Source organism: Grus americana, chromosome 2 (genome assembly GCF_028858705.1).
Source record: "Grus americana isolate bGruAme1 chromosome 2, bGruAme1.mat, whole genome shotgun sequence".
Classification (NCBI taxonomy): Eukaryota; Metazoa; Chordata; class Aves; order Gruiformes; family Gruidae; genus Grus; species Grus americana.
The window spans coordinates 104,788,307-104,811,445 of record NC_072853.1 but is presented as its reverse complement, the minus strand read 5'-3'; the positions used below and the strand labels follow the sequence as shown (position 1 = coordinate 104,811,445).

The following is a 23,139-nucleotide window of genomic DNA, read 5'->3' as shown; positions in this document are numbered from 1 at the left end:
ACACACAAATCTGGTTTGAGACCACTAAGAAACAGAGTGGGTAATGCAGCATGGACTGAGAACATTGTCATGCCATATAGTGTCATGCTATATTGTGTCACTGCACACAGATCATAGACTGTCTCACTGAGATCAGTGTGGGCTCCAAAAGGAGCCAAACATACTACAAATGTCTTTTCCAATACCTCAGGCTTGTTAACAATCACAAATCCTAACTTAGATTAAGAAGAGACGAAGAAAAAACCTACAACCCTGTGTAATGCAAAGCAGCAGGGCATCCCTATAAAAATCATGCATTTAATTCTACCTTGCTGGAAAAAAAAGGTTAAAATCCTTTAATGTTCCTCAACAGAAGATAAAACTTAAAGACGGACCCTGAAATATGAGTTCATATTTTTAAACATATAATTTTGGATCAAATGGTCTGAATGTGAGTTGCATAAGAGCACCAGATTTTCTCCCGCAATTTGGGAGAAAGAGTACTCAGAGAAATTTTTCTGTACCATCACCTCAGTCTAGGCCAGTAGAGTACTCAGAGAAACTGTTTTTCTGTACCATCACCTCAGTCTAGGCCAGTGTTCCTCAATCTGTGATCTATATGGCATCATAAAGTGTTCCTCAGCACCACTGCAGAAAAGCTGATAGGAAGACAACAAAGCAAAGGGAGAGGAAATTTTCACATGTATTTGAAAAGTCTGCATACTTACCATTTGGTTGGAAACAAGAAACACTGTCAAAATACTCCAACATCATACAGATGATGCACAGGAATAGATAAACAAGGCCTATCTGTCAGAGATGATCTGAAATTTTCTTTTTATCCTAAAAAAAGTAACATACAAAAAAGTAACATTCTGCAAAAATATCCATTGGTCTGATTATAGTCTGGTTGACTTGATTGGCATATAAAAGGGCCAACACAATCAGCATTATCTTTTGCATAGCCCATCAACCATTCCTGTTTGGTTATTCAAAACAGGGCTTGGGGCTAGATGAAACAACATACGATCACCGAAAGGATCTCCAGAATAAAACAGAAGCCTCCATATGAGCGATTTTTGTCTTTGCAAGTTAATAAATCAAGTGGACTTCCCATATGTGGCTATTTTGAAAAGGCACACAACTCCATCTCCACTCCTTCCATAGGCTTCTTCAAAACATTTAAGTTAATCTAAATCTTGGGGGAGGGCGAGATGTGTGTGGGGGGGGGAATCTTAGAGTATTGGTTCCTGATGTGATTTGTGTCAGGAAAAAATAAAGGGAGAATAAGGTTAACTAGGATATGGGAAGAACAATAATAATTACGCACACACTCAAAAAGCGAGAACTTTTCTTCATTTCTAGTTCTCTTCTGCTTTAAACACCACAAAGTACAAGTATAGGAGAAGCTTTATTTACACCTAAACACCAATAAGTATTAGTACAGCTTAGAAGTGTTTCAGGGTAATTATTCTTTTTAGTATCTTACATAAGCAAAATGTGTTGGGTTTGCATGGCAAGGTTTTGGTAGTGGGGAGGGAGTGCTACAGGGGTGGCTTCTGTGAGAAGCTGCTAGAAGCTTCCCCTATGTCTGACAGAGCCAATGTCAGCCAGCTCCAAGACGGACCCGCCGCTGGCCAAGGCCAAGCCAATCAGTGCCTCTGTGATAACATATTTAAGAAGGGAAAAAACCAGTTAGAGAGAGCTTTTGCAGTCGGAGAGAGGAGTGAGAAGATGTAAGAAACTCTGCAGACACCAAGGTCAGTGCAGATGGAGGGGCAGGAGGTGCTCCAGAGATCCCCCTGCAGCCTGTGGTGAAGACCATGGTGAAGCAGGCTGTCCCCCTGCAGCCCATGGAGGAAGGATGAGGGGGTGCAGAGATTCCACCTGCAGCCTGTGGAGTACCCCACGCCACAGCAGGTGGAGGCACCTGAAGGAGGCTGTGGCCCATGGGAAACCCGCACTGGAGCAAGCTCCTGGCAGGACCTGTAAGCCTGTGGAGAGAGGAGCCCACGCCAGGGCAGGTTTGCTGGCAGGACTTGTGACCCCGTGGGGGACCCCACGCTGGAGCAGTCTGCTCCTGAAGGTCTGCACCCCGTGGGAGAGACCCACACTGGAGAAGTTCATGAAGGACTGTCTTCCGTGGGAGGGACTCCATGCTGGAGCAGGGGAATGATGAGAGGAGTCCTCCCTCTGAGGATGAAGAAGCAGCAGAAACAACATGTGATGAACTGAGTGTAACCCCCATTCTGCCTCCCCCTGTGCCGCTGAGGGGGGCGGAGGTTGAAGCCGGGAGTGAAGTTGAGCCCGGGAAGATGCGAGGAGTGGGGGCAGGTGTTTTAAGATTTTATTTCTCATTCCTCTACTCTGTTTTGCCTAGTAATAAATTAGATGAATTCCCTCTCTAAGTTCGGTCTGTTTTGCTCGTGACAACAATTAGTGAGTGATCTCTCCGTGTCCTTATCTCGACCCATAAGCTTTTTGTTATACCTTTTCTCCCCTGTCTAGTTAAGGAAGGGGAGTGATAGAGCAGCTCTGGTGGGCACCTGGCCCCCAGCCAGGGTCAACCCGCCACACAAAGGCACATTTATTGCAAATCCAGCATAAGAGGTTTTAGGTTTTAACACCTACTAAGATTTTGTCAGGAGAAAATAATACAGGCTAAAAACCTCAGATCATATCTGACCTAGGTCAATTACAAACTTTGTTAAATGTCCTAACAATTTCTATAAAATCATACATTTTGAAAGCCTACTAAATGTGTTCCTCATGAGAAAGGGATAATTTCAGAAATTAACAATATGCCAACCATGAAGATACACATATTTTTAAAAAGTAATCAAATTACAGAGAATGTATCACACTCCCTAATTTATATTAAGGACTCTGAAAATGCAGGGCACTTTAGATTATAACTGTATGACACTTTAGACAAGCTGTTCAGACTGGAAGTGACAAGTTCTCCAGCCCAGACTTCCAGACATTTCACAGAAGAGTGAGCTTGCTCTGGCAGTGCGATCTGGTAAGTTTTACAAGTCCTGTTTTAAGAACAAGAAACTGGACCACAGGGAGCACAGTGACCCAGGGTTGGGTCCCACAGAACCTAAATATATCTTACAGCACACTGAGTACACCAGAATCTGTTTCTATATTCAGTATTTCTGGTGTAAAATATAAAGGGCTGGACTGTGTTACTCATGCGAAAGCACAAAGCATGAAGAGCATCTATTCAGGGAGCAATCATCTCCTAAACAGTTGCTAAGCTTCAAGTTCTCTCTTCCTTGAAGGAAAGAGAAATGAACAATGATCCTGAGAGTGGTGCCTGCCTCACACAGAGCAGACAGGAAGAGGTCAGAACAGAGTACAGTTTAGCTCCTGTTCCCCACCAGCTCATTTATCTGGAAGTGGGAGGAGGAAAAGAGAGACAGATTCTTTTGGCACATTGTTCTTATTCTCACTGGCATACATGCCAGAGAATTCCACACACAATTCTACTGATATAAGATTATGTCAGCCTCATGTTGCAGTAAAAAAAACCTTCTAGAAGAACCTTATACCAAGTGCTGGTCAGGCAAACGCTTGGTAGTGCTACTACACAGTCTGAGCCTTTCTCAAAGCACAGTGCTGGAGGTACTTCACTCTTTGGAACCATCTCCTAATCAGCCGCATCTTAGAGCCAGCATTTATTTCAGAGTTAATTGTGATGCTATGGATTTGCTAGCAACAAAGGTATTCTATAACCTTAAAATCAGATGTGATCTTTAGATAATATTTTCCAAAAGGATAGGTCCCTTGAGGTAAAAAAAATAGTTTGATCTGTTTTCTAGAATTAACTCTTCTTTTACAGTTATTTCAGCACACATTTTGAACTCTGAAAATGCACAGTATTGAAATAATATTTGAGAGAAAAAAGTAGATTTTTATTGCCTGACTACTTCTGATCCACCTAGCCTCACTACTACAAGGATGTCTAGTTGCTTCCACCTGCTAGTACAAAAGAAGCAGAAAAACTCTCTATCAAACACACAACACAATTTAAAGATTCACTCACTGCCCCAGGAAGTCTGTAGGTGACAAATTAGTAGGAAGTATGCTTGGTTCACCTGCTGATTAAAGCTCAAAGACAAATAAGGTGGTAATTTCAGTCTTCGTAGCCAGACACTGTTGAACTCAAAAAAAGATCAAAATGTTCCAATTCTCTCTTGAGCTATCTACTGAACATTAACTTGTCCCCCAGTGCTGAACTGATTTTAAACACAGAGCTCACCATTGAACTGTGAATTGCTATACCTAGAATGTTTCTCAACAGGCATGACAGATGGACATGTTAAACTTACTAAATGTTATCTTCCCCATTATGCACCAGATAAAACTGCTGAGCTTTCCTGTGACCTCACAGGAAAATGCTACAGATAATATATCAATTTTTAACTAATGGAGATTTGCTTATGTATAAAAAAGAACTTGATTTCTCTTCATGGTAAATATTGCATAGCAAAAATACACACTGAATCATACTTGAATCCACCATTTGTCTGACAGCAAGTTATAAGCAGTGAACACTTATTCGAATGTTTTGTGAATTATGGGGCTATAGCAATACAGTTGCACTACAAGGCAACTCAAACCGCCTGTCAGATCAATGAATTTGCCCATTCTTTAAAACTTTGTCTTTAATAACAATGTTTTTGGATACCACAAGCACTTTCTTTTCCTTTCAAGTATTTTTCTGGCATTATTTTGCTTGCACAATTAATGCATAAACGTTGGGGGGGGAAATCACATGCTTTTCTCCAGCCAACAACTGTAACTGTATCTGTTATTTTATTCCAAATTTGGTATAAATATACAATATTGTTGATTAGCAATCTTTTTCTACTGTAATGTCAGTCAATCCAAGCCTCTCTCAAAAATATACATGCAATTAACACTGTTGTGTTGTCTTGCTTTATTAAGTCATACCTATTTGTTAAGCCAAATGGAAAGTTCTCTAAATAATAAAAATCAATGGCTATAATGAAAGATTGCCAAACCCTACTTTTTTTCCAGCAATGAACAGCAGCCTGTTGAATGTACTCGGTTCCAAAGCTGAGGAACAAAGGGAGAAGGAAGGATGGTGTGTTGCCCTTTCCCTCATAACTTACACACAGGGACCAAGTTATTCTTGAAAAATGTAAAGGTTTATGTGTATTTATTTTGTTTGTCTCTTATGGGACAAAGAAAAACTAGATGTAAACCCCAGAATTTACCTGAACATTTTGATTACTTAGAATAACCATAAAATCATCACCAACATCCATAAACTCACTTTTGTTTTCTTCAGTTCTTTTTTAAGGCCTGTCCTGGTTCTGGCCAGGATAGAGTTAATTTTCACAAGGAGCCAGGACAGGTGAGCCAAGCTGGCCAGACGGCTATTCCATACCATGTGACATCATGCTCACCATAAAAGGGGGCTGGTCGGGCAGGGGTGGGTTCGGTGTGGCTCCAGGACGGGCTGAGCATCCAGTGGGTCCTGGGATCGGTAAATTGCTTTCTGTTATTACCCATTGTGAATATCCCATTATCACTACTGTTGTTGTTGTTTGCCTCTCCCTTGCTGTCCCAGTAAACTGTCCTTATCCCAACCCACGAGGCTTTGCCTTTGTTTTTCCCATTTTCCTCCCCATCCTGCCGGGTGAAGGGTGAGTGAGCGGTCACGTGGTGCTCAGCTGTCAGCTAGGACTGAACCACATCAAGGCCACACACATCTACTATGACTTCCCTGAGTGCATTTACATTCAGCATACCTTTATGCTTAGACAACTCTCATCACATGTCTTTGGAGCTTGGGCTGGGTGATTCGTGTTGAGACTTCCTCTGTTCCAATTTCAATGCAAAACAGATTCCATAAATTGCACTTTGCCAAGACAACGCAAAGCACTGACATCCATGTGACTCTAATAATTTCACTTGACATTTCTTCCAGCTTACAGCCCTCTTTATAAAATTGCATAAACAGTAAGTGTTCCCAGGAAACATTCTTCACTGCCAACACCTGCTAGTCAGACCATAAGATTAGAGTAACTGCTTCCAAATACTGCAAACTGGTCCCTTACTGCTTCAGTATGCATGCTGATGTAATTTTTGCAGTTAACAAAAAAAAAACACAAAAAAAACCAAACAAAAAAACCCCAAAACCAATACAATAGCTTTTCCACTGCCTGGCCAGGAGCTAAATTTCACCATCCATCAGGGAAGGCATGAGGAAGGCTAAAGGCAAAGGGATAAAGGAAGGTAAAAGTGACAGGGCAGAGAAAAGGGAAGGGGGATGGGAAGGGTAAAAGAATCAGTTTGAATTTGAAATGCAAATGTTTTCCCACATGAAGAAACAGCTTCTTCAACATTCATACCAGGACAAAAGTGAAATTGTGAAAAAGCACTCAGCCACTAATTCAATGGGTAATAACCTACTCATACACTCAAAAATAATATAGTCGGTAAATCTAAAATACCTTTAGAGCTTGCTAGCAGTGCCAGAGGACTCAAGCAGCTGATATGATCACTAACATTTGGTCTCCACGGCAGTTCTTACTGCTGTTGAGAAACCTTTTGTTGTAAGCATGCTAAATCATGCTGTCAGTAGTTTAAATTTTCTCCATTACCAAAGGTTTTTACTGGTTAATGTAATATGCATTAAGTGTGAAGTATAACGCTTCAAAATCTTATTCTGATGTTGTAAGAACTATGTGACCAAATATTCTGGACTGCTCTTTTCATAACTACTCTAATTACAAGAAACTGTTTCTACAGATAGCTGGTATGTAAATCATCTTCCACTGACATTATAAGAAGCCATTCAACTTCCACCACATGAGAAATAATCAGCTTGCATTTAAAACAGAACTCTCAAGTTGTTTAGCATTCACAAAACTCACTGCAAATCACCAATGACTGCATGTCAAAGAAAAAACACAACTACCTAATCCAACATAGAAGATAGCCTTTGCTCTGTGAAGGCTGGAGAAGTGGAGATCATAAAGAGTTGCTGTCTTCCTACTCCCAGACATCTACTTACTGCTGCTGGTTTTGTTGGGTTTGCTTTCTTTTTTTAATCACAAGAAAAGCATGCATACACACACTCCTTCCACTACCACAAATTATCAGTTTTCTGTATTCAACCTGGCTGAAGTAGTCGACATACCGGGTGCAAAGGAGGAGTCCCATCCTGGGAAAATCATCTTCCTTTTAAACTCAAATAAACTTTTCCAAGTCAATATACTTAATGTCTGCCTATGTATCATGCTGTACTGAAATAATCAAATAATTGAAAGACTGAACTTGTAATTTGATCAGGTAAGGGTTTCACAACTAGTTGAAAATATCTTGTATCTTTTTGGCTTAAAACCTTAAGATTAAAAGCAACTGCCACTCTGCTGAATCTTTGTTTATGATGCAAGAAGAAACTGGGACTGTAAAGCCCTGCATGGAGTTGTAGTTTGTGGATAGCGTGCTCAAAGTTAGTATTAAGCAATCATAAGCAACTGTTCCCTGAGTCAAATCATTGCAGCATTTATTTTCAGTAAAACTCTTAGAATATATATTCCTCCATGGTGGGGCCTGGCTATTGCTTATGCACCAGCACAGCATGAATCACAGCAGAACTGCAGTTTCAATAATATACTTTTTCATCATTATCATGATAATGTATGATTCATTTCAGACATGTTCATGTATTATTAAAGTGATTGTTTCACCATTTTAATTTCTAGCTACTTTTAAGTCATTTTTTGTGGCACCTACATGTAAAAACTGGTTTGCACCAAAATCTATGTTTTTGTGGAGTATCATCTGGGAATTCCCACTTTTTTTCTTCAGGTTCCCCCAACTGTGAGTCCATAGCATATGGACCGTACTCTGCCCTTTTGGCTTTTTGTCTCGAATACGTAAGAGATCAGATATGTGGGAGATTACACAAAAACACTGCAAGGCATTCACTCCCTAAAGATGAAATGTTTCTTCATACCTCCATGCTTTATCAAAGTGGAAAAAGACCCCTTCTAGCCCAGGTCTCACATTTTAATACTCCTGCATGAGACATGAACTGGAGCTCTTTGACAGTCTGTAGCTACCTTTTAGAGCATATCACCTCCATTAATTGCACAAATAAATCTTACCTGAAGATGTTATTTTCAAAATGCAGTTGACAGAACACCATCAAAAAACTGAGAACCTGAAATCATCCAGCTCCCTCTTAATATTTGGCAGTTATACTTTTGTTATAAGAAAGAAAATATTCATTGCAGGGACTTTTTCTGTGGGAGTGTATTTAAGCAAAATCAGTTGGAAATACTTGAAAATTGGGTGTTCCTGCCATACTATAAAATAACCACAGAAGACTATTATGGAGGAACAATAGTGGTCCCAAATAAAATTACTGCTTATCATTAGCAAGAAAATCTAAATTTATTTTAACTGCTTTAAGAAAACCTGGTTTGCAAAAGGATTTATAAATTAAGCTTTAAAGCAACATCCTTACTTTGGAAAGTTCCTAGTTTCAGTTTTCAAGAAATTCTATCTTCAGCCTACAAACCATATTTCAAACATGCTGTTACACATCTGCACAAAGCATGTGCAGAAGTACAGGAATTTGCTATTGAGACCTTTGACATACATTTGCATTAAACATGCCCTCACTTGAGATTCACACAAAAATCTTTAAATGATCTAAGAGCAATATTCCAATCAGAAAATGGGAGACTAACAGTTTTCACAGTCACTAGGCCTGTGATTTTGTCCTCTTTACAAGGATGACTATTATAAGGCACCAAGTGGCTCTGGATTCAATCATCAAATGTTTCAGAGATCTGAAAGATCTATTTTTTTTAAGAAAATAATTAAACTGAGAAAATAATTAAGAAAATAACTGAGAAAATAGTTTAACTGAGGAACATATTTTGCTCTTCATGACTCTTTACTGTATTAAATTCCAAAGTTAATTTTACAATTCAGCTTTGACAAAATGTTCCTTTAAATTACATGCCTAATGATTGTCCACACTGAGTGAAGATAAATAATGAAGAAAATCTTGGTTAACATAGAAAACAGTTGACACAAAAACGATCAGAGTACAAAAAATCCATCTTTTCATCAAAATCACAATACTAACCTATTTATAACACAAGACACTTTGACTTGAAGTGATACTTAACCAAAAGAGAGTAAATCTAATGCAACTAACACAAGTAACTGATTTTTTGAATTTATAATATTGTTTTTCAGGACCAGCAGTTTAAATTGTCAAAAAAAAATGTCCCAGTAATCTCTCTAAAAGTTTTTGTTCTGAATGTGTCTCCTCTGCTATTAATGGTCTTAAGCAGAACTAACCTTCAGTTCACAGATCACTCAATATGATATCTGGCATCGAAGTTAAGAGTTAATCATGATTTGTAGCTAAGAAGTTACAGATAGTTCTTCATAGTTCCATAATTAGGAATGTCACAGATAATTTTGCAAATAGTTGCTAGGTGCTGCTAAGGACGGCTATTGTACAGTTCTACCATTATGTTAGTTAATATACACCCAAACGATGTATCAATTAAGATGTGATTGTTAAGAGGTAGAAGAAATCATTAGTCTGATCAACAGACCCTAAAGAACCATTTGGAAGTGCCAGAAATATTGAGAAACTAGGGGCAAGGTAATTTGGGCCAGGGTCTCTCCTTGACCACCGACCCATGAGCCACCTACCCAAAAGATAAAGGCGGAGAAAAGAACTGAGCAGAACTGATCATGCATTCTAGTTTGCATACTAGGCGAAGAAATATGAACCAATCATTGTAACTGGGAGTGTACTAATTTGTAACTTTTGTGTTTAAATATGACAAGAGAACTGCATTAGGTGTGCTTGATTTGCGGAAATCCACCAAGCACCCAGGCCTGAATAAAAAGCAATCTCTCTCCTGTGTGTGTGAGAACTGACTTATTGCACACCGGGCAACAAATCCGCTTTTTGGACAACAAATATGTGGAGTTTTAGAATTTGGTCTAGGTGCCTTTTTTTTTTTTTTTTTTTCTCCACAGAGAAAGAAATAAAAGGAAAATTCTTCTTCCCCACCCCCCATTTTTCGGTACTGAAAATGTACTTGTAACTGTTCTGACAACTCAAAACCAGAAAATAAATCTATTTCTACTCAGAAACTGCTGTCAAAACCACAAAATAAATCTATTTATAGTAGAAAAATACTTTAAAAACATGATATGGAATAATGGCAATGATTTGTAACAGTCTTTTGGAAGAACTTAGTATTACAGTTTCTTTTTTAAATTATGTAATATTTAAAACCTGCAGGGCTATAACTACTGCAGAGATATTTGAAGAATGCAGAGGGTACTTTATTAGCAAAAAACATACCCAAAATTTTTTTTTTATGTGAAGACAATGTACCAGCACCAAAGATTTATTATCCTGAAAACAAAAAAACCCAAACCAACTGGCATTAAAACTACTCCAGTATTCACTGTCTGAATTTCTATCAAGATTAACAGAAAGGTAAGAAAAATGCCACTGTCCACACTACCTAACAGCATTTGCCATCCAGCGCTAAAGATTCAATATCATGTAAACTGCCAGAGTATTTTAATACATTTCAGCAAAGAACAAAAGAATCTTACTGAGTTGACAATGAAACTTTTAAAAGTAAACATAAATCTATTTTGCATTTCCCTGCCAAGGCTGTACTGTGTTAAAACCAGAGTTCTGATGCTATTGGACACAGCAATTTGGGTATTCAATAAACCACATGCTTATTATGCCCCAATTGCACGCTCAGGAAAACGACTTTGAACACATGTGAGGGCCATATTAGAATGAATTTACTTTCATTTATGATAGGAATAATAAACATACTCTATTGACTTGGCATCATTTTCAATAAATAAAGCATTCAGGCAGAACACAGTCAATAAAACAAACCCATAAAGCTACTCAGAAAGGATATTAATGCTAAGTAATATCAGCATACATCACATAGCTATGCCTGAAATTATATCAAGAACAGAAATAGATTACTGAGTGTGGAAGACACCAGACTTTGAATAGTTTCTTGTTAAGAGTGTTGTTTCCATTTAGTGACCCATTCAATCAGTCATAGAATCATAGAATCTTAAGGTCGGAAAAGACCTCTAAGATCCTCAAGTCCAACTGTCAACCCAACACCACCATGTCTACTAAACCATGTCCCGCAGTGCCACATCTCCCCGTTTTTTGAACACCTCCAGGGACGGTGACTCCACCACCTCTCTGGGCAGCCTGTTCCAATGCCTGACCACTCTTTCGGTGAAGAAATTTTTCCAAATATCTAATCTAAATCTCCCCTGGTGCAACTTGAGGCCATTTCCTCTTGTCCTTTTGCTAGTTACTTGGGAGAAGAATCCTGCTAAATTACACTTCTTAATCAGAAGGATCCAAATTTTTTCAAGCATTTATGAGTGATACCAAGCATGTTTCTCTGGCAGACTACAGAGCACCATCATTAGGTGCTTGTTTTAGTGAAAACCTGGTAATAAAGCATCGGTCCACACTCTGCACCACAATCAATAGCCACATCAAATCACTTCAATGCTTTCCTGTCATACTAATTGTGGTGGGTTGACCCTGGCTGGAGGCCAGGTGCCCACCAGAGCCACTCTCTCGCTCCCCTCATTCACTAAACAGGGGAGAAAAGGCATAACGAAATGCTTGTAGGTCGAGATAAGGACAGGGAGAGCTCACTCACTAATTGTTGTCACGAGCAAAACAGACCAAACTTAGAGAGGGAATTCATCTAATTTATTACCAAGCAAAACAGAGTAGAGGAATGAGAAAATAAAATCAACTCTTAAAACACTTCCCCCCACCCCTCCCATCTTCCCAGGCTCGACTTCACTCCCGGCTTCAACCTTCCCCTCCCCTCAGCAGCACAGGGGGACGGGGAGTGGGGGTTACGGTCAGTTCATCACATGTTGTTTCTGCCGCTTCTTCATCCTCAGGGGGAGGACTCCTCTCATCGTTCCCCTGCTCCAGCATGGAGTCCCTCTCACAGGGTGCAGACCTTCAGGAGCAAACTGCTCCAGCGTGGGGTCCCCCACGGGGTCACAAGTCCTGCCAGCAAACCTGCCCTGGCGTGGGCTCCCCTCTTCACGGGTCCACCGGTCCGGCCAGGAACTTGCTCCAACATGGGCTTCCCACGGGCCACAGCCTCCTTCAGGTGTCTCCACCTGCTCCGGCGTGGGGTCCTCCACGGGCTGCAGGTGGAATCTCTACACCCCCTCATCCTTCCTCCATGGGCTGCAGGGGGACAGCCTGCTTCACCATGGCCTTCACCACGGGCTGCAGGGGGATCTCTGCTCCGGTGCCTGGAGCACCTCCTCCCCCTCCATCTGCACTGACCTTGGTGTCTGCAGAGTTTCTTACATCTTCTCACTTCTCTCTCCGGCTGCAAAAGCTCTCTCTCTCTCTCTAAGTGTTTTTCTTCTTCTTAAATATGTTATCACAGAGGCGCTGATTGGCTTGGCCTTGGCCAGCGGCGGGCCCGTCTTAGAGCCGGCTGGCATTGGCTCTATCAGACACAGGGGGAGCTTCTAGCAGCTTCTCACAGAAGCCACCCCTGTAGCCCCTCTGCTACCAAAACCTTGCCACGCAAACCCAACACACTAATGAAGGTCTGCACTTCTGAGGGAAACATATATTAATTGCAGATCTGCAGGGGTAAGTGAAGACAGAGGACACACCCACATTCCAATATCCTGTTCTTTTCAGAATTTTACAATAGTCCTGATCTGCATAGCAAAAATGCTCACTCCCAATAAGGCTACAGAATCAGAATTAGTAACTGCAGAGTTGAGTGGTGCAGTTCAGATGTAGGCACAATGCGCTATACTTTATGACATCAAAGATATAGGCACATCTCCAGTGTCATTCCCTGAGGTCAGATCCTACAGAGAAGAGGAAAACGTAGTTCTGTGTTTTCTCCCATTGCCTTTGTCTCCTTTTCACCTACCTATGAAACTGACACGTATTCCTTCAGCTCTTTTACTAACTTCCCAGCTAAGAGAAGGCTTATCAAGCCAAACAGACTCCTCCCTACCTGCAGCCATGATTTTTCTCCCCAAAATTAACAAAGTCAGCCAATAAACAGTGGTGACCTCTTTTACTTCAGAATTGAATGACAGCCATGTAAATGCCACAAACTTGGTCAACAGCCTGGCAGCAGCAAAGTGGAACAGCACAAACCACTGCTGCTAGTGCAGCTTCACTCCCACTCTGGGATGATCTAGTAATGTGATGGTCCAGTTCCTCAACACTTAGCACCTCAAAGAAAAAGTCTAAGTCTCCCTGAAAACAAGAAGGCTGTTAGTCAAGAGACTTATTCCTCAGCAAACATTTGTCATTCTGTTCTCAGAAAAAGTATCAGACGATCATCAGCAATTGTGACTCCATTTTCTGAGATGTTAGCAAGCAATTTCAGGCCACTGACTGGATTGGTCACAAGAATAACCTGTCTGCATTGTTTGAGAATAGTTCAGTGGGAAATCTCAGGAGAATTCACCAAAGAAACAACAGACAAGAGGGCAGGAAGCAGTAGGGGAGGGGAGTACTGAAATACATCAGCATTCATAAGATGTTAACCCATTTCCCAAATCCTTTGATGGTTCAATGGTTGTGACCCTGTCAGATCATTTTACACCATCCCAAGCAGAATGTCTGAGCTCTGTATGAGCCACTAAATAGACGGACCTCTGTAAACTTCCATCTGTAGCGGTAAACAGGCATTTTATAAATACATAGCAAAACAGACTTGATGTAGGAAAAATAAGGGTTAAGACTCTGCAAAGTATATGCCACCTCAAGTATCCTTTACAGTATGTTCTGAAACTATAGTAACCAGGATAGGATCTCTCAGTGGACCAAGGATTTAGAACAATAGTACCCTTCAAAGTATTCTTTCCCTATTGTAAGTGTATATAAAATATATCTAGCCTTGGAATAATATCAAGAAATAGTGTATCCTCAGCTAACCTGTATTGATTATAATACTAAAATGTACACCCCTTTGTGAATAATGAGCATGCTAATTAGAGGACCTCCCCAAATGTTCGAAACATAAAATAAAATGCATATGTATGATGAGGGCAGGTGAAAGGTGGATAAGGAAGTTTAATAACAACAATCATCCACATTTTGTTACTATAAGGAAGGAACACTTGCTACATTCGGTGTGCTGGCTGGTGTTAGATGCCTAACACCCTACTCTGCAGACTAGAAATAAAAACAAATCTCAGCTGTGTGTGTTGATTGGCTCTTTGCATAACAGGTGAAGAACTCAGATTTGGGACAACAGACTGACTAGATCAAATTTAGTTTAAACACTTTCTCAGTAAGGCTTTTGCTTTGTAGGTATTTCCTATGCTGGGGACACAAAAAAATTTCAGGAAGATGGAACTTAACATCTTAGATGGAGCAGTCTTCAGTACACATCAATAAAAATGCAGCACAAATTATTCCCCCCATTTCACAGTATGCTGTCCTGCAAAACACACATTTATATTTAAAGTGTTTTCAGCACTTAGCACTTTATCTCTAGAAGAGATTGCAGTTTCTAAGGGGTACCTGTAGCAATAAAACCCTATACTGAATCCACATGTGACTCACAGTAAAAATAAAAAATAAAATAAATAAAAAAATAAACCCACTATGCTGTCCCCATACTGAGAAGCATTATAGAGCATTTGGTTGGTTGATGAAAAAAATGACTCAATCTGTATTCTTTGTTTTCCCATTCTATTATGAGCTTTTGCTGAAAAATACAAGCTGAACAGATGTTTAAAAAAAGAAATCTTTTTTTACCTCCCCATCTTCCTGTCCCTAGGAAGTGTAACTGCCTGGTGTGATTCCTGCTGTGTGTCATATAGCAAATGTTAGTCATAACAGTACAGCTATACATGCCTGCCTGTGCTCTCATTTATAGACAATCAGTAGCGCGAGGGGCAGCTAGCAGCTTAAGCAGCATCTGTTTTCATTTCTCTATAGCTTAGTAGCTTTTCTATATGTAATCCAGGCTGGTTTTACAGTGTTTTAGTACAAGTGCCCACTGAGGACCATCTGTGACAAAAACAAGAGGACAGGTACAACAAGATGCAGCTTATGAACAGTCTAGTTCAGCCGCAGGAGTTCTGAGATCGAACAGAAACATTCTGCTTTGGTGACTCTGACATTGCATATGACTGTGTCAAATTTTTCTGGGTTGCTGAAATAATCTTTCTGAAGGTTAAACTGAGTTCTCTGCCAGGTGTGGGTTGTAAGAAGTTCTCCTATCTATGAGAACAGGCACAGTTTCACCTCATAACACATAGGTTATGGAATGCACCTAGGTTTTTCCTGGGATTTCAGGGTTGCTAGTTTGGGTTTTTTGTTTGTTTCCCCCTCCCCTCCCCCTTCTGATATACAGATAAATGCACTGAAATTCAAAATGTAAGAAGTACCTCAGCAACACAGTTGAGACAGACGCCATATTCTCCGAAAATTAGAACATTTCTTTGCAGCAGGTATTCTGGACACATTGATAATACCATCTGGTTTTCTACTGTTTTAGAGTATTTTCGAACCAAGAATTAGCATTTTGGCCTCAAAGAAAGATCAGTCATAGCTGCAATACAAGATCACAAATTCTTTATGCCACAACACATTCCAGACTTCCTCACATAAACTCCAGAATCCTCCTCTGGCATTTCAGCTGCTTAATGCTGAATTCAAATGGTACTTATGTTACTTAACGTCTTATTTACACCAGTTTTCCAGTTACTCACAGAATAACTGAGGTTGGAAAGTACCTCCAAGCTCCTGCTCAAAACTAGACCAATTAGGTTAGGTTCTTCAGAGGCCTTGTAACCGATGTGTTTAACGTTTTTTAATTATGGTGATGGGATAGGTTGTGTATAGTCTCTGTAAACAAGGTGATGAGATTATTAGCAATAGTAAGGTAATGGTCGAATGACTGTGGTGTTAGTAACTAGTCTTGCTGCTGTGGTCCCTGTACAGCCCCAACCTAACAGGTAACTAATGAAATCATTTTAAGAATGAGAACCTGAGAGCTTGGTGGTACCATGGAGCTGATAAATTGTGTAGTTGGTACATGAGCCAAGTAATATTTCATTTTCTGTCAAAATCATGTCCTATGAGTGAACTTTGTTCATTATAATCTAATTATAATACCAAAACACACGTCCATTCTAAAAGCTACCCGCCTCCAAGGTACAACCACCCCTCACTGGGCATGCTCACTGAATTTCTTTAAGTCTATAGCTTTAAAAGCAAAGCGAGAAAGTTTTACACCAATCATAATGAAGTAACTATGTAACTATGTGATGTAATTGTAACTATGTGTGTTTTGAGAATATAAATATGTGTATGTTTGTAGGCTAGGTGGGCACCTTAGGAGGAGAGATCCCCCATGCACCCCAGTGCTGAATAAACCAATGTTGGCTTTCTAAACTGCATTGCTGTTTGGAAAGTTTTTATTGCCGTTTGAGCAGTAACACCCTGGCTCATCAAGTTCTGCATTATCTCCAAGGATGGATATTCCCTAACACCTGAGTAACACATTCTAATATTTGACTTCCATTATTGGGGGGGGGGGAAGAAATCCTTACATCTAATCAGATTTTTTCATGTTCAAACTTATGTCTATTGCATCTTGTCCTATCACTGTGCAGCTCCAAGAAGAGTCTGGCTCTATTTTCTCAACACTCTCCTGTCAGATATCTGTAGACAAATATAAGATCAACCTTTCACCTTCTCTTCTTACGGCAGAACAAATCCAATTCTCAGCTTACCCTCATGGCTTGTGTGCTCCAGCCCCCTAAAGTTCACCATGGTCTCACCCCAGTTTGTCAGTATCTTTCTTGTACTAGGGAGCACAGAATTGGACACTGTAGTCCAGTCACACACAAGTCTCACAAGTGCCAAACAGAAGGGAAGAAACAGTTCTCCCAAGCTGCTGGGTGTTGGCCTTCTCTGCTGCACGGGGACACTGCTGACTCAGTTAACCTTGGGTTCATCAGAATCCCTCAGATCCTTCTTGAAAGCTGCTTTCTATCCATTCAGTGCCCAGTCTGTACAGTTGCATGGAGTTATTCCATTTCAGATGCCGGGCTCTAACACACCTATATAGAATTTCATGAGGTCTCTTCCTGCCAGCCCACTTCCCAGCCTGTCCAAGACCCGCTGAACAGCAGCCCTGCCCTCCCGTTGTAGCAAATTGGCAAAATGTGATTGATATCATCTATGCACTTGCTGAGGGTGCTCTTGATCTCAGTGTCCAGGTTGTTAATAAAGATGTTAAAAGGTACTTACCCCAGTATCAACCCTTGAGGGACAGCAACTAGTAACTGGTAGCAAGTTAGACTTTGTACTATTAATACATTATAAACTTTCATCATAAACTTTCAACTGAGAAGTTTGTCCAGCCTTATAATCCAGTTATCCAGTCTATAATCCGACCAATTCAGCTATATATTAGTTAAATTGTAGTGATAGGATGAGGGGTAATGCTTTTAAACTGAAAGAGGGTAGATTTAGATTACATATTAGAAAGAAATTCTTCACTATGAGGGTGGTGAGACACTGAAACAGGTTGCCCAGAAACCCCCTCCCTGGAAGTGTTCAAGGCCAGGTTGGATGGGGCTTTGGGCAATGTGGTCTAGTGGAGGGTGTCCCTGCCCATGGCAGGAGGGTTGGAACTAGATGGTCTTTAAGGTCCCTTCCAAGCCAAACCATTCTATGATTTTCTTCCTTTCTCTTATGTGAGGGCAGCAAAGCTAATCAGATTTATTTTACATCTTTCAGCTAGAAGTTTGATGTTGGAACACAGAAAGAACATAACTCTGTATGACATCTGGAATCCATCACTGAAAATTCAGTTATTCTAAAATTGATCTGTTAGTCCCCCTCTGCAGTCTCAACAAACACTATTTGCACATAAGGACTAGTTTCCTCTGCTTGCATACCTAAGTGACAAAGGTAACAGCATTTTTCAAACTGTTTAAACTATGTAATATGTTATGTTTACATGTATCCATCTGGTCAGGGACAGCTAAATTTCACCCTTCATTAAAGTTTTTACTATTTTATGACATTAAAGACATATACCAAACACATAACAGCCTCTTTAAGTGCCATCTACATGGAACAGAAACAGATTTGCATGACAATATAGATTCATTCAAAAAAACCCCATCAAAACAGTCTATGAAGTTCTATTGTTTAGAGAAGGAAAATACAATGTGTTCTTTTAGACTATTCATCCTGGGGGGTTTTTTTGTTTGTTTTTTGTGGGGTTGGGGGGGTGTGTTTTTTTGTTTTTGTTTAAATAATTCAGGAACAAAGTTAAACCTGTTGTGAAAAATAGGATTCAATGTTACTGTTGAGGAACCAAATGACATTATCATGTAAGAAGTAACTTTCTTTGTAATCTTTTAAAAAGCTGATTGCAAACCAGCACATGGAAAACAACTTTTATACTAAAACGAGTTACACACCAAAGAACAGAATGAGTAATATATAATTACCTCTTACAGTTCCTTGCCTGGTGTCTCATTCTCATTAACCTGACTTTTCACAATATGGATATGTCACCGAAATTCAGGAACGAAAGAAAACTCCTTAACACCAATTTAGCATTAAGAAGCAGGCATTTCCTTTATTGCAGCGCTGAGTGTCAGGAGGATAGTTCCTGTAATCAGGCACACCTAATGCTGGTTCTCTTGTCATATTTATACAGAAATGTTACAAAGATTACAAAGTGGTACACTCCCCGTTACAATAATTGGTTCATATTTCTTCGCCTAGTATGCAAACTAGAACGCATGCTCAGTTCCTTTCTCCGCCTCTATCTTTTGAGTAGGTGGGATAATTTGGGTAGGGGGCTTATGAGTCGGTGGTCGTGGGGACCCTGGCCCAAATTACCTTTCCCCTAGTTTCTCAGTACTTCGGTGTTGGTAATTGTTTGCTATACGCCTCAGCAAGATAAGGATGCTGCTGGAGGCAATTAATGTCCTCCCTTTCTGCAAGTATGTACATAAGGACCTTGAAGTGTCTTGTAGCTCCTCCTTTTTCTCATGCTGTGTAGCAGGTGCTCATTCTAAGAATCGTTAGCCTTCTACCTAAAGTAATAATGAAGAGTTTCTTATCACCTATAAGTAGGCCTTCATTACAGGCCTTTCTTCTTGGCTACATTTTCTTATTATGTATAATATAAGCAGGCCTTCGTTACAGGCCTTTCTTTTTGGCTACAGATACCTCTGTTGTTTCACGCTTTTTCCACTACTTACCACTTGTGATTACTTCACAGCACAAAAGATCGTGTTTCAGATTTTTCAGATCATACCCATTTGTCTCTCAGTCACTGAACATTATGGGCACACCAAAGTAGCACACTCAGACCATGGAGAATGACCCTTCATTTTACAAACATAACATTTCTTTAGTAATGAAAGAAATATGGCTAAAGACTTCAAGGAATAACTCCATCACAAAAGTTTTGTTGTTATCTTCAGTTTTTTATAACAGGCCAGCAAGATTGGTTTAAGCTAAAACTACTAGATTTACTGTGAAAGCAAAACAATAAAACTGAAAATTGCGCATGATATTGTTTTCCTGTGCTAATTTGAAGAAGGAAATAATTAAAGAACATTCAGTGACAACTAGTATCTAAAATCTTCTAACCTTGCAAATTTCATAGAATTAACCTCCTTGAACTGGGATAGGTAGACTGTACACAAAGTGAAATTAGTAATTTCCCTTTAATTTTTACTTTTCTCCAGTGGTAACTGTTAGAGATACTCCTCAAATAAGTGTAGTCTGTGATAGGAAGTTACAGAGTAGAAAGAATAAGGGTTTGTTTGTCTCTTCCCTTCTTTCCTTTTAGGTTTGTTAAATCTGTATTTTAGAAACTGAGGGAAGAGAGATCCTGCCCATAATTCATCAATTTTCCAATTTCTCCAAGAATTCTCTTGGCTTTTTAGTAATGGATTTGTTATGGAATAGTACAATAAACCATGCTAACTAGTTTTGCAGTACAAAAATCCATACATTCTGGCAGGTTTTGCTTAGTCCTTTGAACTAACCTGTACATACTAAACCTTTAAGCTCATTGTATTTTAACAGTTCAAACTTAAGATTGTTTTTAAAAGTGTATTCTATAGGTACCTTCCAAGTAATTAGAAGTCACTAAGAATAAAAGGTGTTTAACACATAGGTAATTTAAATCAAGGCAATCACATGTATAGGATCACTTATTACTTGGTACATGGAAAGAGGATTTAAAAAGAAAAACTGAAAAATCTGAATGAGGTAGAGTGTAAAAGAGGGAGAAAAAGTGATTATCTTATGATTGCATCATTTCAGAATACAGAATGAAGTGCTGTGACCAATACCAAGTTGCTATCAAGTCTCAGCAAGACAAGGAGAGTCTAGAATGAATTCTGGAATGCAAAAGCTTCAGGAAGAGAAGGAATTCTTGCAGTACAGAAAAGTCATGTGTTAGAAGGAGCTGTGGTGTTTTAATGAGAGCTGAGTAAATGATTAACATCCTGGTCTGCTGCTTAAAAATATATTATCCATTTATACTGGTTGAAGGTGTGTGATCTGCAGCTTCAAAAGAGGTAGCTCTGATCTACTCAAACCAGTGGGCATGAGATGGAAAGACCAGGTCATCTGCCAAAGGGGAAAAGAGATTAAAAGAAAAATAGCTAGGTTACAAAACATAGAAAAAACTAAGATGTGGCATGCTCCAGTTTCTTGACTTTCATAGGTTAAACGTGAGAACTAATAGCCCTGTATCTATATGTGAAACACAAGGAAGGGTGTTCAAAGAAGAGCAACAAAGCTGGTGAAGGGTCTACAGCACAAGTCTTATGAGAAGCGGCTGAAGGAACTAGGGTTTAGTCTGGAGAAAAGGAGGCTGAGGGGTCTGCCTCTTTTCCCAAGCAACAAGTGACAGGACAAGAGGAAATGGCCTCAAGTTGTGCCAGGGGAGGTTTAGATTGGGTATTAGGAAAAATTTCTTCACTGAAAAGATTATCAATCACTGGAACAGGCTGCCCAGGGAAGTGGTTGAGTCACCATCCCTGGAGGTATTTAAAAGATGTGTAGATGTGGGACATGGTTTAATAGTGGACTTGGCAGTGTTAGGTTTATGGTTGGACTTGATCTTAAAGATGTTTTCCAACCTAAATGATTCTATGATTCTAAGTGGAAAAAAAGTTAATGGTGGTGAGTAATGGTTTTTGTAGAACACAGGATACTAATTCCCTAAACTATACAGTTCAGGAGCTTGTGGTATGCAGAGAACTTTGTTTTCTAAAATCATAGCAGAATAAAGATTGTAAGTCAAGTCGTTTGTATGTATATGTGGTATATAATAATAGTGTGTGGCTATATTTGAATATTATTACTGGAGTCCATTTCTGCATCAAGCACTTGGAGCACAGGGGGAAACAGTTGGCTGGTATATCCTGAAATAATTACGGGGGGGGGGGGGGGGGGCGTGAGGGGGTGCGAGGGGAAGGGGGGAGTGGGGATGACAAAAAAAAAAAAGTAGTAACATGTTTTCCTGTTCACCAGTAAAATACTGGTAGAAAAATAACAATAATTAAAGCTTTTTTCCAAGATATTTCCCATACAAAAGGCCTTGGTACCATAATGCAATTAACAGCTTCCTAAATATTTCGCGAGAAATCGTAGCTATCGGTGTTAGTGCCAGTGAAAGAAGTGGAGATAGCCTAACAATTCGGTGTGAACACAACTGCCTTAACTAGCACGATTACAAAAAGCTCGGTTTAAACAAGCCGCTGATCTCTGAAAAGCCCCTGGACATCGCTGTCTGGGGAAACAGCTAAAACTGCTTCATCAACAAAAGGGCGGTTTGAGCCCTGCCATGCCTTTTTGTAACAGAGGTTTGCAGCTCTGAAATCTGGCCAGCCGAACAACTTTTTTTTTTTTTTTCCTAAAACTTGTTGTTGATCCCAACCGTTTCTGCTCCTTTCTCGCAGAAACAGGACGGGTTCAGCCGGGCGGAAAGGAGGAGACCGAGCGGGGCTCTGGATAAGAACCCCCCCAGCACCGAGCGCGGACCTACCAGGCTAACCAGGCGGTGCGAGGTCGGAGATAAGCTGTTCCCACAGCAAGTGGCTGTGTTGGGTGACCAAAGGCTGGACGCGAAAGATTCCGCGCACCCCCCGGCAGCAAAAAGTGACTCGCTACGGTCCCGCCACACGGCAGGGGGGCGCCCCCACCCCGCCCGCAAGAGGAGGAGATGGCAGGAACTGCCCCACAGCGAGGCAGAGAGCTGCCCTGACCGGGGTCTTGCTCCAGAAAGCCCTTCTTTGCTCCTGCTCTTGCCCCCGCTTCCGGGGCCAAGCTCAAGATCGCCCGCATGCCCCCCATCCGGCAGGAAATCCCGCCTCTCTGATCCAAGCTGTACTGGTAGTTCGGCCAGTCCCGGGCCGAATAGGCCCCGCCAAGAGCAAAAGCCGAACAGAAGGCTTTTCCCAAACGTACGCCTCCGCCCCGCCCCAGGCGCCACAGCCGGTCAGCAAGGCGCATGGGCCCTGCACAGCTTCTTTTACCACTTGGGAGGCCCCGCGGGAAGCGGATTCTCTTTACATTGCCGCCTTCCAGAAGCTGAAGGCAAAGGAAATCTGCTGCTGCACAGCGTCCTCTTTTGATCCGTGCCAAATATCTAGGAGCCGCAGACTGTCCGGCAGCCCAGGTGTGCTTTAAATCTTCCTAATCTACTTTCTGATGGTTTGCTCTCTGCATCTCTGAAAATACTGAGTTTACCCAAGCTGATTTAAGGAATTAATACCATGGACCTTCTGCTCAGGTTTTCATAATGATGATAAAAGCTGATGATGTTTTGACATTCAAAGAAGAGTTCTTTTGACACAAATTGTAGAGCAGTGTTTTAGAGCAGTTACAAACTCATGGGGCCTTTATAGAGGTGCTGATGTAGTGGCTTTGTAGTTGATTTGCATGTTGCAAATGTAAAAGATGGTGAATGTGAGAGGAGCAGGTGAGAGACAGAATTTTGTTGGAGTTATACGTGTTGTCCCAGTTTGAACAATGCTTTACCTTGTAAATCACTT

At 40.5% G+C, this 23,139-nt stretch overlaps 1 protein-coding gene across 1 annotated transcript in view; it reads right to left on the bottom strand.

Annotated features, from left to right (window-relative positions):
* PLEKHG4B (pleckstrin homology and RhoGEF domain containing G4B) overlaps nt 1–23,139 on the bottom strand; it is a 69,568-nt gene that overhangs the window by 37,062 nt on the left and 9,367 nt on the right. The window contains exon 3 of the mRNA XM_054815044.1: nt 22,131–22,536. Within this exon, the coding sequence (XP_054671019.1) occupies nt 22,131–22,536 (406 nt within the window). The remainder of the gene's footprint in view (nt 1–22,130; nt 22,537–23,139) is intronic.